General features: G+C 36.4%; 1 protein-coding gene across 2 annotated transcripts in view; it reads right to left on the bottom strand.

The window, feature by feature from the left end:
* adgrd1 (adhesion G protein-coupled receptor D1) overlaps positions 1–18,772 on the bottom strand; it is a 150,218-nt gene that overhangs the window by 107,020 nt on the left and 24,426 nt on the right. For both annotated transcript variants that reach the window (XM_028824798.2, XM_028824799.2), the window contains one exon: positions 16,293–16,434. In XM_028824798.2, the coding sequence (XP_028680631.1) occupies positions 16,293–16,434 (142 nt within the window). The remainder of the gene's footprint in view (positions 1–16,292; positions 16,435–18,772) is intronic.

Genomic DNA, 18,772 nt, shown 5'->3' with positions numbered 1-18,772 from the left:
TGTTGTTTTTCAATGTTTTTGAGATGGTGACAGTGAGAAAGCAAATGTATGATTTGATTGAGTGGATACTATGCTATCTGCACAGCCTGATGGACTTACTGAAAAACATCAGATGAAGTATTTTACTAATAATCAGAATTTCATTTCCATTAAACATGGTTAAACAAACAAACAACTCAAACATTTCTGCCTTATAAATTAATCCATCCATCCATTATCCAACCCGCTATATCCTAACTACAGGGTCACGGGGGTCTGCTGGAGCCAATCCCAGCCAACACAGGGCGCAAGGCAGGAAACAAACCCCGGGCAGGGTGCCAGCCCACCACTGATATTAATCCATACAACCTCTTTTTGTATTGCATTAAAAGGAAATGAGGGAGGCACAGGTGTGTCATAGAGGACAGAACTGCTGTCCTGTACGTGTGAGTGACTCTGGCCTGGGACTGATTCTTCCCGTGTAACCAAACTCAGCTGATGGCAAAGGTTGCAGCTTTTGCAATGCTGAGGTGAAAGAAGGATGAGTTAATGAGCACAGAATAAAAGGTAAAAGTAAGGTTGTTCCTTCTTTTGTTTATGGTGTCTGGCAAAATTGTCAGAGTTGTCACTTGATAAACAACATTTAACAATTTGGGCAGCTTGGAGTAATCTCCAGGCATCTGTGATAGATGGTTCAAAGGTGAGAGTACACTAAAAAGATTTGCTTTTGCAAGATGCATGATGCCTTGCACATGCTATTTCTGCCTCTTTTGTGATTTCATTACTTCTTTAACCTTTCTCTAGATGTGTTGTATCAAAGTATTTGTTTTGTACCTGTGTAAGGAGTAAAAATCCTTCAAGCTCTACTTTATACCTTAGACAGCAACATATTCAGACTGAATGATTTAGCAGTGCATTATGCACCTAAGCAATGACATAGCTCAGCACAACATACTTAAACCATTTTATCCAATTTAGGGGCATGGTGACTCCAAGCCAGTCTCTGAAGCATTAGGTTCAAAGCAGGGTGCCAGTCCATCGCAGAGCCTAATCACTCACATGCCCACATTTGGCCCATTAAGAATGGGCAGCTAAATTAGAACAAATATCTTAGGATGTGGGAAATAAACAGAATCCCTGGAAAGGATCCCATGTAGACATGATGAAAATCCACATCAACAATGACCTGTCATAAGATTTGAATCCAGGTAGCAGCACTAACCACTGCACTACTATGCCACTCAAAAAAATAATATAAACTGCTAAAGGTTATCCATTTACCATAACTGCACCAAACTTCCTTGTAAACACTGTTACAAAAAGGTATGAACCAAAGTGTTGAATGTTTATATAGTAACAGGAAAACAGGTTATTCATTAAGGGCATTAAAGTGGATGCTGGATGTTGTCGTGCTGGGTGTGAACAGAGATGATCAGGTGACTGAAGGAATGTACAGTACTTACTTATAATGCTGCCTGTGATGACCCTCCTCGCTTATTCTCCAGTTAAGGTGCAAAAATATGAGAAAAGTCAGGAGAGTGGCAAAAAAGTATTGTTGGCACTGCAATGTCTACACTCTGAGCAAAGTTTTCTTCAGCATGTTCTTGTTAAAGTGTACTAGGATGTGCTTTCCATTGACATTTTGTGGTATACTACCTGGTGTCGTATTTTATTTCTTTGCAAGTTTGTAAATGTACCTTTTTCTGTATTCATATTTTCTCTTCTCTCACTTTTACATATAGTTGTGAAAAGGATATGCCAGGGCTAGGGCTATACCTTGACAGTAATCATTTTTTTCAACATAACCCCATGAACCAAGTAAAAATTAAGTACACCAACCACTTACCTACAGCAGTACACAAAGAAAATAACAGAACAGAATAGAAACAGGGTCTAAAGTAGTTGTAAGGTGGCATTTGAGTGATGCATGAACCACATGAGCTTAAAGCAATTCCCCATCAAATTAAAACAATTTCTAACAAGCCACAGGCATCATTATCATTAAAGTGAGACATGTCATAAGTGGCCGTTAGTTCATTTCTGTGCCTGAAGCAAACATGTGCATGTGATTTGTGAAAAGCACTTTTGGTCTGGGTTTGATAACACACAGTTTGTACTTAAGCATTTAGTTTTACAAAGCTGATTTGCAAATTCTGCCCTCCTAACAAGGAACTTCTACGCCAAAATGTCTTTTTTTAGCATACTTCTTAACCCAATACCCTGGGAACAAAAACCACAACCTAAACTGGAATATGCCAAGACAAACTCCACATTTTGGGGATGCAACACTTCTCAAAATATTTATGCAAGATTGCAAAGCCACACACTTAACGTAACACAACCAAATTTCACAGAAATAAACTACAGCAAGTACACTGGGAAAGCCTAATCTTGAAAAATGTGAAAAAAAGAATCACAGATGCAGTAAAAATCAATTCCTTTCTTCGTTAGAGGATCAAGTGAGCTTCACTGGCATGCAAGTAGCAGCATCGACCCTACTATATGTCCATCCTTCTATTCTTCTGTCAATCCATTTTCTGAACCCACTTAACCTAAGTTTAGGATCGCAGGGAAGCAGAGTATACTTGGCAACACTGAGCTTGTGATGTTAGCCAACCTTCGTCAGGGTGCCAGTCCATTACAGGGCACACTTATTTTACAGTTGCCAATTAGTGTAATCTGAATATTGTCGCAATATTGGGGTGAAACCAGACAACACGCACAAAAAAAACACACAATTATGAGAAATATGGAAACTGTACAGTTGCTTCCAGGCTGGGATTCAAACCAACTTTCCTAAACCTATGAGGCCACCGTGATAACCACTGCACCAGTATGCTATAACGTTTTATAAACATGCATATTGTCATAATTTGAATATTCCTAGCAGCTGGTTTTCATGGGCTTCTATTAGAGTTTAAGTTTTTAAGTTGGGCCTCTTAACGTAATAATTCAATTGCATAACAAGTAAAAGAAAGCACAATCTGAGACTGTGTAACAGCAACTAGAGTGCAGGTAAGCTTTAGCCACTAAAAGTTCCTGGAGCAAGTTCAGGTGCAGTCCAGTGTAATGTCCTGCATCCTAAAATGGCCAGAGTAGCACAATGTTTTTAAACTATGAGTTTAGTATGATAGGTAGTAAAAGGTCTGTCAGTAACATTGTTCTGAGTTTTTAAAATAAATATTAACTCCTTTTTTTAGCACTCAAATGAGGGTACATATTCCTGTTGTGAGTTCTGCAACATTTCCAGTCAAGTCTCAGCCCCTAATACTTTCCTGTTAAAAACATTTAATTTAGAGCTGCACATGCTTAAGCAGGGGGAACATCCACATACTCTTGCACGTGTACACACACATATACACACACAGTAGGGCCAATTTAGCAATGCCAATCAACCTAACCTGCATATCTTTGAACTGTGGGAGGAAACTGGGGCACCTGTAGGAAACCCAAGAAGACAAAGGGAGAACACGCAAACTCCAGACAGGGAGCATTCAGGACATGGACCCCAATGTCCTTACTATGAGAGTGAATGTTTAGCTATGCCACAGAGGGCAGCCCTGGATGTCTCAGTGCGCCTGATCTCATATCTTGGTCAGCCTCAGTTGTCCTCCTGTTTAGAGGAGAACAAGAATGCCAAAGATTCTGTGTAAAAAGGCAAATGATCAAATCAAAAATTAAATTAGGTGTATGGCCATTTAAACAGTGCACAACAGTAAAGATTTATGATTTCAACTGTATTAATGGTCAAAATAACTTTTTGTGGGCTCAAATCATTTATACAAGGCACAATGACATACTTGTGGCTTTGAAGCCATTAGAATACAGCAGTGTTTAATATCCCCAGCACCCCTGCAATTGGGTAGTTTTCTGCCTGGTAGAGAGGTAAATGATTTACAATTGCCAGATGTGCCACTTTACGTCTTTTTTTCTTTTGTGATTATATGTATCTTTGTGTGTTTGTAACCTATACACTTTAACAGAAAAAATAATGGAAAAAAAATGATTGTGACATTCATCTGCTCCCAGCACATAAGATCATAATGACCATGTACTGTATGTCTATGTAAGATACAAGATATGCATATTAGGTCTGCTCATGGTGGCAACTGTTTATTATTCAAAAAAGTGATAACCAGTAGTGGTCAGTTCATGGTGACCTTTGGATTGCTGTTTTAGCTACTACATTATATTAATTGTTCTTAAATAATTATATTTATCATTACTACAGACAACTAATTGATTTGAAAAGGAGTTTCCTGAATTATTGGTTTTAAAGAGGCCAGGCGATTAGCCTGACATATTATGGTACAGACTTGTAGTAAGGATGTGACAAGTGGGACAACAAGTATTGCAGGATGGCTATTGTACTTGTGGGAAGGTCCAGAGGAATTACATTATGGGAGGATAGGCTATCACAGTGCATACCTCGATGCTATTTACTCTCCATTTGTAGCCCACTAACTGATGGATTGTGGACCTCTGCTTTTATTATATGTGCTGTTGACCTCAGTCTGGATTGGCTGACCTTGGAAGGCTGTGGGCTGTGGACTAGAGTTAGCTTACTTTAAGGATAAGTCTCCCTTCTCTGCTGTTGCTAATGATAACTGAATTTGCACAGTGATGATGCAAATAAGGGCTGCTGACGGTTCTCTTAAGTTTCTACAATATATGGCACAGTCATCTGAGACAGTTTCCTTTGCTGCAAAGTAGGGTTTAGTTTGATTTAACAATAATACGTCATGAAGATCTTGTCCTTCATCGTGGTGCCATTTTCCAACAAGACAATGACTACTACTTGGAATACCTTGGTAATGTCGGCAACCTTTCTTTCCCAGTTGTATTTTTGGATCTATTTCTTGATGAGAATGTATGGGAATTTCTTGGATTCCAACTATAGTTTGTTTTACACACAATGTAGGCCATTGACTCCCTGGAAGAGCAATTAAACAATTCTTGGTTTGACATGTCTTAACGCACCATTAGGCAAATGTGTTATTCTATATCATATCTCCATTTAACCTTACACCAATCGTGGCAGTTTTGCTTGATACTAATGACCTCCATGTATAGCCCCTTTGTTCCTTTGCTCTAATTTTGAGATAGTTTAACTTATGTCTAATGTTCTGACTCAGACCTCCATGCTTTTTATATAGAAGTTATTGTTTTCCTGGAACTAGGGTGTGCAGTCTATTTTACGATGATTTTCTATCGGACTACAAAGCATTGCACAAGTTCGCTCTGGCCTTTAGAAAGAATAAATGTAATTATTCTTAGAAATTTCTAAAAAAATGAAGCAGAGGTTAACTGTAACAAACATTTATTGTACTATATACAGTAATATGCATCTTTATCCAAATGGCATTATGTAGCAAAGGCAATTCAACTTAGTATGGTGAGTGAAGGAGTGGAATTTGTAGTTCCATAGAATAAGCTCCAGTATGAAGTATCTCAACGAAGGAGGATCCAACATTCCCTCCTCAACGGGCATTCACACAGTAAGTTGAGCTCCTACTATGTATTACAGTCTGCTCAAGCCAACTTTCACAAGGTAATCATGACAGTGCAGTTGCCTTGCAAAATATGTTAATGATTGACACTTGATTTGTAGCTCCAAGTGTATGCAAATAAAATTAACTAACTGTTCTTGAACAGTATTAGTAAAACTTAATTGTTCTGTATTATATAAATCCCGGATTCAAACATTCTCAACCAAATTAGACATTTCGTATCTCAGCCAGTCTGCTCATAATAAACTAAAATTCACCAGAAAATTAGTGGCTGCTGTATAACATACACAGTATATTGTGACTGTAAACCGGAACACCACAAATTGCCATTTTATCAAAATGATGTATTATACCATAAAAGCTAACACAAGAGAGGAATATGTGATAGGAGAATATAAATAAGTATAGAAAAACATTTGATGGGCCTCATCTGGTAGCCCACAAGTATTAAAAGCAAATTGCAGAGGGAAAATTTTCCCTGGAATAGTTTAAACAGCTGTCTGGCTCATCAAGGGTAAGTCTACTGAAAGACGGTTAGACACAGGCAGCATCTCTCCCTGTCACTCTGTCTTTACTCTGTATACTATATATATGGCCTTTAGATAAAATTGAATTTGCTGATTTGAAATTCACTATAATGTGTGTTGAGAAAGTATGAGAGCCGTCACCATATTGTGGGTTAGAATATTTCAAGAGGGCCAAAAACTATAATAAGTCTGTTGATGTTCCAAAAAGTTTGCTTCCTGCCCTTTAGAGTTATTTCTTTCAAGAGCAGCATTAATCCTCTTTTTTTCAATTATCTCATGCTCAATGGCATAATTAAAGACAATACACGTTATAATTTGATAAACCACAAATTTATCATAAAACCACATTTAAAATCCAAAATTACGGACACTCTCCTTCAGCCCTGCATCCAGACAGCCTCCTTTTTGCTATGATTCAAAAAATATTTTCATGTGTTAAAAAAGGTGTGGTGAATATAAGCATCTATAAAGGTGTTGGTACCAAGCAGGCAGGTCTTTAAAATGTGTGTGGGAGCTATTGTGAACATGGGGAGCGCATGCAAATTCAACTCATGCACTGTCTGGACCCGTCCTGAAAGTGTGAGGTAATAGTGTTGCTGCTCCAAAATTACAAATTCGTCCACTTTCTGAACTTTACAGTTTCAGAGGAGACTGAACTCTGGTGCCACTCTGTAAGCTGGCATGCTTTAAGTAAACTCACAGTTACTCTTTTTTTACTGTAACAAAAACAGTGTATTTACAGAAATCGATTTGGAAACAAATGGTTTATTGTTCTAGATTGAAAGACATTTGTGTACATTTAGTATCTAAATTTACATTTTCTGTCGAAATGTCCAGGCACTTCAGCTTTAGTACAGTAGCAGAAAATTAGTAAAAGATCATCACGTTGGACCAAAATAATTAAGAGAAGCTAAAAAAAATATGCAGTATTAACAACAAAACATAAACAAAAATAAAGTATTCTTAGAATAATTTCAGTAAAAAGGAACCTGTAGGCCAAACTACTAAAAAAAACACTCTTGTTAATATTAATGTTCATTTCAGATTTGAATAAGAAATACATTGCAACAGCAGGTCAAAGTAACTGAATAAGAGCATCTACTTAAATCTGGGTGGATTCTGGGTTACAGTGTTGTTAATGGTGTGTTCTAATGTGTCTTCAAGCTATAGCTTGGTCATTTAGCCCCTCTAACGTGTCCTGCAGTGAGTAGGTATGTGGCACAAACAAATTATTGTCTCGTGAAAGGCCTTAAGTCCATTACTTTTGGTGTTGAATTAGGCTCGGTGTGTGCTTTACAACAGAATGCCTGTGTCCTTAACTCCTCAACACCTGAAGCGCATGCAGTACAGTAACGGTGAAATGTGTCCTTGTATTACCCCAGTCATGTGAGTAGTAGGGTGATGTACCATGTTAGCCATTATGGATGCAATAAGAAGTGAAGTAAAATTACACCTTTTTTGAACGGATTACAATATGCGAGCTTTTAAGGCAGCTCAGGTAACTTCTTCAGGGTACTACAATTTGCCTGAAGAAGGGGCCTGAGCTGCCTCACAAACGTGCATATTGCTGTCTGCTCAGTTAGCCAATAAAGCACAACTTATCCTCGGATTCATGATCACTTTCTTGTGAAGCCTATTTAGAGCTGTATACTCTCACTTTATGGATACTGATCTGAATGAAAACTGACAGGTTTAGAGCATGATCTGAGATAATGTCACATTAAGAAGGTGAAAATAAAAAGAAGCTGAAGCAGTTAGGCTTGAGTTGATTCAAGCTCCGGAGATCCATTTGACAGTGTTTGTTTGAGTCAGGATGAAATCACACTGTCCTAGAAAGCAATGCCAGCACAGCTGTGCTGTCACAAACAATCCACGGCACACTCATTTACACAGAGGAGGTAAAGCAAATGCATACTCATCCTGCACAACCAGCTTGGAAATGAAGACATGTAACAAGATGCCTCTATGAAGACCCACTTAAGTGCAGTTATTTAGATTGATTGATATGGGGTGTATTTGTAATCAGCATTCATTCTTGTTACAGCAAAATGCTTAGTGCCACATGTGGGAGTTTCACTGATAGCATAATTACTGTGACATAACAAGACAGCTTTATTATTGCACAGATATTGCATGGCTTTTCATGCAGTATAAATTTCAATAAAATATGATTACAGACAAATTTAAAAGGTGGTGATTTCGTCTCATAGGGATAATAATGATAAAATTGAGGATCTCTAGCTTTGAATGACATTCTGTGTTCTGACAGCAACGTGGTACATATAACCATAACATTATCACAGAAAGAAAAAAGTAGAAAATGGATGGCTGTTTAAAGCACCTTTCATAATGATATTTTATTATTTCACCTTGGCTCTATCTCTGTGTGAACCACCTTACAAAAATAAAAAATACTCTGTACAGTTCCCTCTTTCTATCCACATTCTATAACCTCTTCTGTGCTGAACTTCATTCTAACTGCAAGAACAGTTTCATTTCAAGGACAACCACTATTACTCTACTATAAAAAAGTTCAAATAAGTTAAAATTTTTTTAGATCTAGCCATTTTTAATCAGGCTTAGAAACGGGTATAGTATGGCATGGTACTATTCACTGAAAACACAGAGTATCCATAGAACAGAAAATCTAATTATTTATTTAAGTCATCAGCTTAAAGTGTATCATAGCTGTCATCATTCACAAAGCATGCCGCACCCATGGCAATTTCATGCACTCATGAACTCACAGAATTTTCCAGAGTCTCTTCATGCATCTTGTGATTATGTGGCATATCACTGCAGACCAGCTTCATCACTTACTTAGCATTTCTATGTATGATTTCTGGCCATACTAAAAAAAAAAATCATGCAGCAGACTTCCATCTGAAACTGATCATCTTCTAAGTTCTAGCTGGAGAGCTTTTTTTCCCCACAAGGCCTGGGTGTGTTCGAAGAGTTATAAAAAGATGTTGGCAGTAAGTAGATGCTTATTATTGTGGTGTGTGTGTGTATGTACTATAATTCTAACTTTGGCTTACTATTTAAAATAGAATATTTGGTTTTATGTTTAGAAGGCCCTTGTTTGGTGTGCTGGCAGAACCGATTTCACCTCTGGAAAGGGAACTTGATTCATTCAATACATTTGTGTCAGTAAGAAATATGAAAATGAAAATCAGTATCTAATAAAGTTCCATTCATCTACTCACTTACATATTTACATATCCCTTTTCTTATTGCCTATATGTACAATGTGATTTAGCAAGACCCAGAAAGTAATGCATGGAGCATTTTTGGGGAAAAGGTGGGCATATGGGCACCGGACTGATTCTGAAAACCACAGCTATACCGTGACTTTGAATTCAATGGCCAGAAAGACTAGACTTACTGTCTGGAGGTATCTGCAGACATTCACATCTGCATAAAAGATGCCATCACCTAAGAAAACCTATGATGCCCACACGGATCTCATTGGTCTTTAATATAATCCCAAATGGACAAAACATTTAACTTAAAGTCCATTTTTAAAGAATGTTTTGTATTTGTGTGTGTGTGTTTAAACTCTAATGAAACCTACTGGGTTTTTTTTCTTCTTCAAAGCACAAATGAACACAGATGTCAAAGTATCCCACATCTGTTTGTATGCGTTCATCATTGTATAAAAATATTTGGAATGGTGCAAGAGAGAAATGGTAAATGTAGCTGAACCGTTTGTGTGGTTTATAGATTACACCCCTCGTGGTAAAGCATAGAAACAGCATATTTCACTAAACAAAGATCGTAAGTATAAGTAGGAATTAAATTCTGAATGAGAAATTATTTGGCATTAAAGCAAGAGCCCACAATGGACCGTTTGACTGTGAATCATGAGCTTTGTTCAAAGTAATTAAACTGCAATATCACCAGGTTATGTTGTTTAAAAAAATGCAATACTGGCAGATGTGTCCTTACATTTTACATGAACATGGAAATCCTATTGACCTTCTTGTAGTTTCATTATTTTCTGTTAGGGTGAAAGACAATACAGTGTATATAAAATTAATTGGTTCATTTTGATTTAAGGTGCTATATTATGAATTAAAGACTGATTTATGGTGCTCCATGGAGTGGAGCTCTGGGCTCCTAGTTACTAGTTTTACTTTCATGCCTGGTTACTATCTGTATACAGTTTCTTTCTTTCCCAAATGTCTTTATTGTTATTTTCAGACTGTAAAAGAGGGGTGTCAGGGACCAATGGAAATGCGCTAATTCGCAGGGTTTAGCTAACAGAAAGCCGAGTGCAGGAGTCACAGTCAGATGACTGGCGATATGAGACTGTTGAATTCCAGTATTTTATATTTATTTAACGTAAAAAAACAACTGAAACAATAAACAAACAAACATGCTGAAGATAAACCAATATGGCGGAAAGAAAACTCTGTCGTGAACAGGCTACCATTTCCGGTTGAGGGCGTTGACCTCATTAAACTTTCTTACACAGACATTATGATGTTTTCCTCCACACCCCAAAGATTAGGTTGACTTGTGATTCTGAACTGATCCAGTATGAATGAGCACTGGTGTCCATGTAAGTTTGTCCAGAAAAACACTGTCATCCTATTCAAGGTCAGTTCTGGTCTGTTGTGTGTTCTGTAATAATGGGTTCAAAGAATATATGGAAGGACGAATGGTAGTTTGACTTAACAGCTATATTATGGTACCTTAGTCTTCATATTTATACAATTGGATCTTGTATTTGTTTATCTTTCCTTTTCCATCCTGTACAACAAACTAGTTTTTCCCACATTAGTAATAATAAAGCTCTGACTGTAGACATCACACCTTGGAAACACAGATAACCAGCTATATGTGACATGGGAGAGTCCAGATGATGTAGGCTTTCGAAATTTATGAAGAGGCTGACACAGATGCAGAAAATACTGCGTGCAAGTGCTCATGGGACAGGTGGCTTAATTTGATGATGGAACACAAAAAATATTCAATTATATTTACAATTTGTGACTTGTTTCCAGAATAGAACTGAGAAAGGTGGTGCTTAACCAGGAACAGGAGTAAAGCAGTAACAGATTTTCTACATTTTAACAAGAAAGTGGAAAAAAAAAAGAAAAACTCTTTCTGTAAGCGGGAGTTAAATTCTCGTCCAGTTGCTGACCTTGAAATTAACATCTGATACTTTGAGGGGCAGAGTGAGCCCCAGGGACTGTAATCCAATACAAGTTCTGGTCATATGCATTAAAAAGGGGAAGCAGCCTCTTAAGCAACCATAAAATTCTTGGTTTATGTAATACTGTCTTTTACAGTGTTTTATGTGTTATTATGTAAAATGAACCCCGGCCATTTCTACCTGTGATTAGTGTTACAGGTTATTGTACTGGCATGTTAATGTCTAAACGTGCAGAAGAAATCATTTAGTGAAATTTACTGCATAGTTTAAGTATTTCATAAAAATCAGAAAATACAAGCAGTAAATAGTAAGAATTGTTATGAAATCAACAATTAAATTAGCTAATTCATAGCAGACATGTTCTATTACCAGTGTTGAAGTAAAATGTAAGAATTCAAGTGGAATTTGAACTGAACTAACATTTTATGTGAAAATACTTCTCGTTTAAAGAGGAAAGAAAAAAACAAGAAGAAGAAAAGTTTTCCTTTGAAATGTAAGTAAATTTAACAGGAGAACATTTAGTCATCCCTTTTACAGGCTGTGTGGTCTGGTGGCAAAGGCACCGGACTTGGAGTTCTTAGGTTACAAGTTCAAATTGTAACCACTGTTACGCTGCTATACCTCACACAATCTCAGCTTTAGGTGTCTCTTTTCACCTTTTGCTAGGCAGTGATTTCCTTTAAACTGGAGTTCTTTACACAGTAAGACTGCTACAGTATGTTCAGGTATATGATTACTTCAATAAAGAAATACAATTAAATAGGCACTGACAATTCATATAAGAGCAGTATAGTGACACTATGGATACCAAAACGTTCATTTCAGACATGCCATTTTTTCAGATTTATAATTTTCATTTCATTCTGTCTATGTTGAAATACAAAAAAATCAAGCTTTTCCATATGTGAACGTTTGTTGCAAGCAACAAACTTATTAGCAACATATTTAAGCAATATACTGTGCAGTTTGTAATTTCAAACCACTTTCAATAATTTCAGTAGCAAAAATTACATAAACTAATTGCTTCTAACACCTCACTACACATTTGGCTCTGGCTTATTTTAAAAGAAATGTCGACTGGAAGCATTTAAGCAAACGTTTAATCTTGAGTAGAAGGGACTTTATGAGGATCTCATCCATACATTAATCTATTTCATGAAGCCATTTTATGGGCAGAAGAGTGCTGCAGCTTAGACAATATAATGTGGTAAAGACACAGCATTTGAAGTACTGTCTGGACTTTGTGAAGGAAGTTATGTTTGTATATTGCTATTAAAGAACAAAGGACCACTGTCAGGCTCACCTAAAACATGGAAAAGGTTTGACCATGTGATAACTTGTTATCTTAAGTTTCTTACTTTTTCACAGTGTATAAAATGATTAATTGCTCTTTAGCTGTTGTTTCTTATCTTTGTCAATATAAGCCTAGGAATGTTTTTGTCTAGTCAGAGCGGCTTGAAACAAACACAGAGTTCCAATAGGTCTGTTGAATATATATATATATATATATATATATATATATATATATATATAATATATACACAGTGCATCCGGAAAGTATTCACAGCGCATCACTTTTTCCACATGTTGTTATGTTACAGCCTTATTCCAAAATGGATTAAATTCATTTTTTTTCCTCAGAATTCTACACACAACACCCCATAATGACAACGTGAAAAAAGTTTACTTGAGATTTTTGCAAATTTATTAAAAATAAAAAAACTGAGAAAGCACATGTCTCTGACTAGACAAAAATATTCCATATATAAACATTTGGAATCTTTTGTAGAGTGACTTCAGAACATTTATTTAAAGGAAATCCATTATAATTTCTAAACATCACATTACCTAAAAGATAAGCCCTGTAACCTGCTGTGTATCAGATGTGTGAGTGCCACTATTGTGAATAAATAGATGAAAGCTGTTATGAAGAATTATAGGCCACTGTTTTTTCCCCTAAGTCATTCATAAACTAAAATTTTGTTTTGTTACACAGTCATCATTACAAAAATCATTAAATTATTTCCAGCTTTTTGAACAAAGTTCTTTGGTCGGTGCTACCTTCTAAGAAATAGTTACAGCATCAAGATAGAAAGAGGCCTTTTTTAATTTAAAGGTACAGCTGTCTTATGAAGAGCATTTTTAACTTAGTGTTTTGTGTATGAACAGGAAGCAGGTTATGAGGATATTACCACAAGGGAGCCATTCCATACTGGCAGATGACACAGTGTGTCCACAGTTGTTCAGATTTAGTAAATATAACATGACTTACCCATGTGTATTAACTGTACAGAAAGAGCAAAGGATCAACAGGGATGTTGACTACCTTTGAAGTCACAACCAGACTTGAAATTGAGGTTTTTGTCACTTCTGATCTCTGTAGATATTCAGTGCATTATTTATTCTTTTATTTGTCCATCAATCCATTTATTGAATAGGTAATGTCATTTTTTATATGTTTGTAGCCACAGCCGATTCACAATTGAGCTCAAAGTAGGAGCCATCCCTGGACTGTCACTCTTGCACTGCAGGGTAATCTCACACAAACTTCAATCAAGGGCAATAGTTGCCAATCAACCTAAAGTTTTGATTGTGTTGTGATACTCTGTAAATTCTCATTTTAAAAAAGACTGGACTATGATGTTCACTGCAAAAGATGATAAATAAAGTTGATCAGTTTCTAGCTCAGGTTTGTTATAGTGCTCACTGTGGAAGGTATTGTACAGTTTATATTTAAGGAAGGTTTTTTATACAGTGTGTAACTATAAAATGGGAAGAATGAATAGAAACAGAAGAGAGAGTTTAATGGAAAGTGTTATGAAAACACTGGTGACCTAACAGCTTTTTGTAATCATCTTCAAGATATGGGGTAAACAAAACCAGTGCTGTTTAAAAAGAAAGCATCCCAATATTTTTTCAGAGTTGTTTCTGATTACAAAACAGAACTGGCCACAAATACAAGATCAAAAGAATGGCTTTAATGTAGTCCTAAAATTGATCACAGATTTTTCTTATTAATAGGTCAGTTCTAGTGGAGGTAACCATGGTATTGGAAAACATGATGAAAAATATGGCATTAAGTGCCCAAACAGCCCACTAAGTACAATACTCGGCTTCAATGCCATGCTGCACATTTAATGAAGTTAGCGTAATTGATGAAGCATTTCTTTGTTAAAATGAGCCCACAGTGCATTCAGCTCAGGTGGTTAAAACTCCAGGAGACAATATATTATTATCACAAAGAAATGTCAGTGACTCTTGCATTTTATTAGCTGCAACAGAGAATTTAAAGGCAAAAGCAGGCAATTTCAAATCAGCAAAAGGTCCATCACCTTCATTTAGTTTATCTTAACAGCTTGATCAACAAATAAGCTCACCAGAAAAGTATGCTGCACTCAGGACTGTCCTTATAAATCATTCCAGATGAAAAAATAGAATAACACTTTGTAGAGATGAGTGTTTTCTGTTCTCAAAGATGGCTTTGGTGTCATTACATGCCTACCGCCATAGTTTTGTTTTATTTTTCTTCTTGAATCCAACAAGTTTGTCGTAGGCCCTCACATCCCATTCTCAGTTGCAGTTACCTGTCTACTAAGCGAGATGAACTGACTTGTGACACTGCGTTTACACATTTACATTCACCTCCTTATAGTATTGCTTTTGTACCTTGTTTACTATCCGTTGAGTAAGACTAGGCCTACTGTTACTGTGTTTGCAAATTTTTTTGACAGCTCTAATGCCACTTTTTTTATTGTCTGCTACTCTGTCACTGTGATGGTCATTTTTCTCTTTTGCTTATGTGATCTAATCCCCTTGTTATCTTCAATGTCTCTTACCCTGATAACTATGGCCATGTGCATTTTAACTGAGTATTCTTTAGTTTTCGATTTTGCTTGGTCTCTGACTTTGAGTATGGTTCCCCCTGTGATTTGATGAAAAGATACATATAGTTTTGACATAGCACTTTGTTTACTTTCACTTTCCGGTCCTTCTGCCTCTCTGTCCTGTATACTTCCTAGCTGGTGGAAGAGCATTATGGGCTTAACCTTCCTGAAACCTTAATAAATGGTACCACTTTCTCTGGTGCCTTCCTCCATGCTTGTTCTCTCTATGAGGTTTTTGTCAGATAATGATAACTTTAAAGATAAGGTTGCTGTGACTGGCCTAGCCTGACAGAAGGGCTACAACTTACAGTATTTTTATTCTAATCAGAAAGCTGCATTTCATATTACAAGGTTAAAAATAACCAACGAATAATATCCATTTGCCAATAGCCAGCCACCAGGGGCCACATGTGTGCATTTCCTTTCCCATCCCTACTTATAACCGTATTCTCAATGCATTTCCCATGGAAAATTGGCAGCCAAGTGTATTTGTTGCAAACTCTCATCTATAATAACTATCAAAGCCATCTATATAATAAAATAATTTTCCCCTTTCAAATTAGTGAAACCAAAATGGCCTGATTTCAGCAACATTACTTTTCATTCACTGTGTGCTATGGGTTGTACTAAATGAAATGCAATGCAAAAAAGGGATACCACAGACTTGAGATAATAACAGGTTGTGATGCAAAATCTTGGCAAAAAACACAGAAACTGTAAAATTGTAAATGAAAGATATGCGTGCTTTAGTCTGTTCTAGTTTATATGTTTAAATCAGATCATTTGAGATATGTCAGTGAGATAAAGGGCAAGAATGTTCCTGACTGTTCAAAAGATTTGCACAGCAGCACTTTAACTGGCCTCTCTGTAATTATGTTGGGGATTCAAAGATAAGTTTAGTGCCCAAAATCCAAGTGTTCTCTTTTAGCTAAGTAAAAAAAGGTTAATTTATGAGTTGAAAAACGTGGGTGAGAAAAACATGGACAAAGTCATCAAGCATGCCACGTTTCTGTCTGTGCAGCTTGACATTACCTTGTTACTGGGAGCAGAAAAAGCCTAATGTTTCCCCCAACACTGCGATCTGATGTTAGCATCGTATCAGCAGACTGGCTTGAGCATTAATTGAATCAAATTATCTCGCTGCATGCAAAGTACATGACTTCCTGTATTATATAGCAGCGAGTGTCACCCGGGTGAGCTGGTCAGCCCAAAGCAGTTTGTACTTTCTTACCAGAACGTGTATCAGGACGATTTTGATCAGAGGATTCCCTGACAGGTTGACAGACAAGGCCGGGGGAGGATCCACTTTTAAGGAGATGATGTAACTTGTGGCTGTGATACGGTAGTCTTTAAAGGCAGCTGCTTCTTTAATGCTTTAACAAAAGAATGGCATTAAATTAAACCATAAAGAATTATATTTAATTGCACAATTACAAAACATCATTGTTTTTACATGGTTTTAGTATAAGAATAGTTATCATTAAATTGCACTATTACAAAACATCTTTGCTCAAACATTGTTTTAGTGTAAGAATCTTTCTCATCAATTACTTATTTATAGTTTTATATTATGCATCTAATTTTAACTGTAGAGTACAAAAGAATTCATCTTTTCTAGTGTATTTCCATAGATGACCTGTCATAGGTGTACATAGATGATAAGTCGCAGGTACAGTTTAATAATCATTATCATGTTTGTACAGTTTGAGCTCAGGCCAATGAAACATCACATGGGCATGTGATAGCAGATAACTTTAGCTCTGTCTTTGGTAACGCTAATGGCATTATAAGTAAAAATACTGTGGACAGTGTTCAGGGGATTTTAGTATCCTAAGTCTCAGTACACAACTACTGTTTCTAAAAATAAAGAATCACATGGAACTAATGTAGGACATACCCTTGTTTGATTCTCTTAACATACATGGCCACGTCTACTTTCTTTGTAACAGCTGTGTCTTGTTATTGGTGCTTCTGCCTCACAACGTGTAAGGCACCAGTAGTGTAGAGGGTTATGAGAACAATAAAGTTTAGTTTACAGTTAGAAACAGATTTTCATTACTGTAATAATTTAGCTATGATGGGAGCAGCTCTATTTTGTTTACTGGTGAAAAAAACGCTGATCAAATGTTAAAAATTGCAGAAGTCCGGAAAGGTTTGGTTAGTTTTAAGGAAGCTGTCCCATGTACTATCAGGAGCCATAGAATTATCTGATTTTCATGCTACCTCTCAGTGAAGTTGTACTTTAAACTTTAAAGCTCTCTTTTACCCATTTACTTCTTGAAAAATAAAATGCACTTTTTGCGTCACAAGATAATCCTATCATCTTGGCAATGAAGGTGTGCAATGTCAGGCCTTTACTGCCTGTGTGGCTCTTTTATGTTCGCCTCATGCTTCCTTGTTGAACTGTCTGGAATCATTATGAAGAAATTTATGTTCATTAGTTCTGGATTAATCCATCAAATACCTCTGTCCATGTTGAGTTCTATGGAATTATTTTATATATAAAAAAATCCCTGTTGAATATCCAGCAGTCAAACAGCATGAGAAAATCTGTGTTTATATTAACTTCTTCCTGAATGTAGTTATCCATTAATTAAGGGAGTGTAGCTTATAATTAATGTGATCTGAAAGAAGTGACTGTGCACTGTGATAAATATGTTTTATTTATTGTATTATGACTCCATATTTAGTCATTCTCTAATTCATTTTGAGATGCATATATGTCAAGCATTCATTTATCAAAAGGTAATCAATGGCAAGCTGAAAAACAACTGATATTATCCACTTGATAGAGTGAAAAGCAAAAAGCAACAGTTTCAGTTATCGTTCATGGTTTAAATCATTTTATATTTAAAGTAAAACAAAATGCATTGATTGGGCAAGTCTTGCTTCTTTAGTCACTTGTTTATTATATTACAAATGTACAAATGTGCTCTAATAAGTCGTTTGTTCTGTTGCATGGGTTTTTGTTGTTGCTCATGAATGGTTTGTGAAGACTAGTCACAGATTTTCCTAAACTAGCCAATGATGCTCATGTCTAAGGTACCTTCTTCATTGTTGTTTGATTCAAAAACCAATATGTGGATGACTCTGGATATGATATCATATTGGGAAGGAGCAAATTTCAGCATAATTAAGGCAGAATATTCCTATGCATTACTCATCCTCTAAACTGTCATCTATTCAGTAAGACCCAGAATACACTACTGGTCAAATGCTTTAGAACACCTCCGTTTTTTTCCGTTTTTTTGGAAATGCATGCAGTTTAATGTCTTAATATTTCATAAAATCAAGGCAACAAATAAACAATGCCAAATAGAACAAATAAACAATGGCAAATAAAAAATAAGTCAAGGAATATTTAAGTGTACAAAACTTTATTCAAATTTTTGATTATCAAAGTAGCCACCTTTTATTGATATAACAGTGAAACTGTGGTAACCCTTTTGATTCAGAATACCAGCCACTCTGTGCAAGTCACAGATTCTTTCTCCATTAAAAGAACCCCAGACCAGCACATTTCCTCCTCCATGTATGACAGTTGGTGTCACACACTAAGGAACCATCCTGTTACCAACCTGAAGGTGAGCAAACACCCTACATCAGTGACGAACCCAAGAGTTCAGATTTTGATTTATCGGTCCATAACAATTTCTTCCAGTCTGCAGTAGTCCACAGCCGGTATTTCAAGGCCCTATTTTGTCCTTTAAG

This window comes from Erpetoichthys calabaricus, chromosome 18 (genome assembly GCF_900747795.2).
Source record: "Erpetoichthys calabaricus chromosome 18, fErpCal1.3, whole genome shotgun sequence".
Lineage (NCBI taxonomy): Eukaryota > Metazoa > Chordata > Cladistia > Polypteriformes > Polypteridae > Erpetoichthys > Erpetoichthys calabaricus.
Note: the sequence above shows the minus strand (reverse complement) of the source record. Positions and strands in the feature narration are given on the sequence as shown.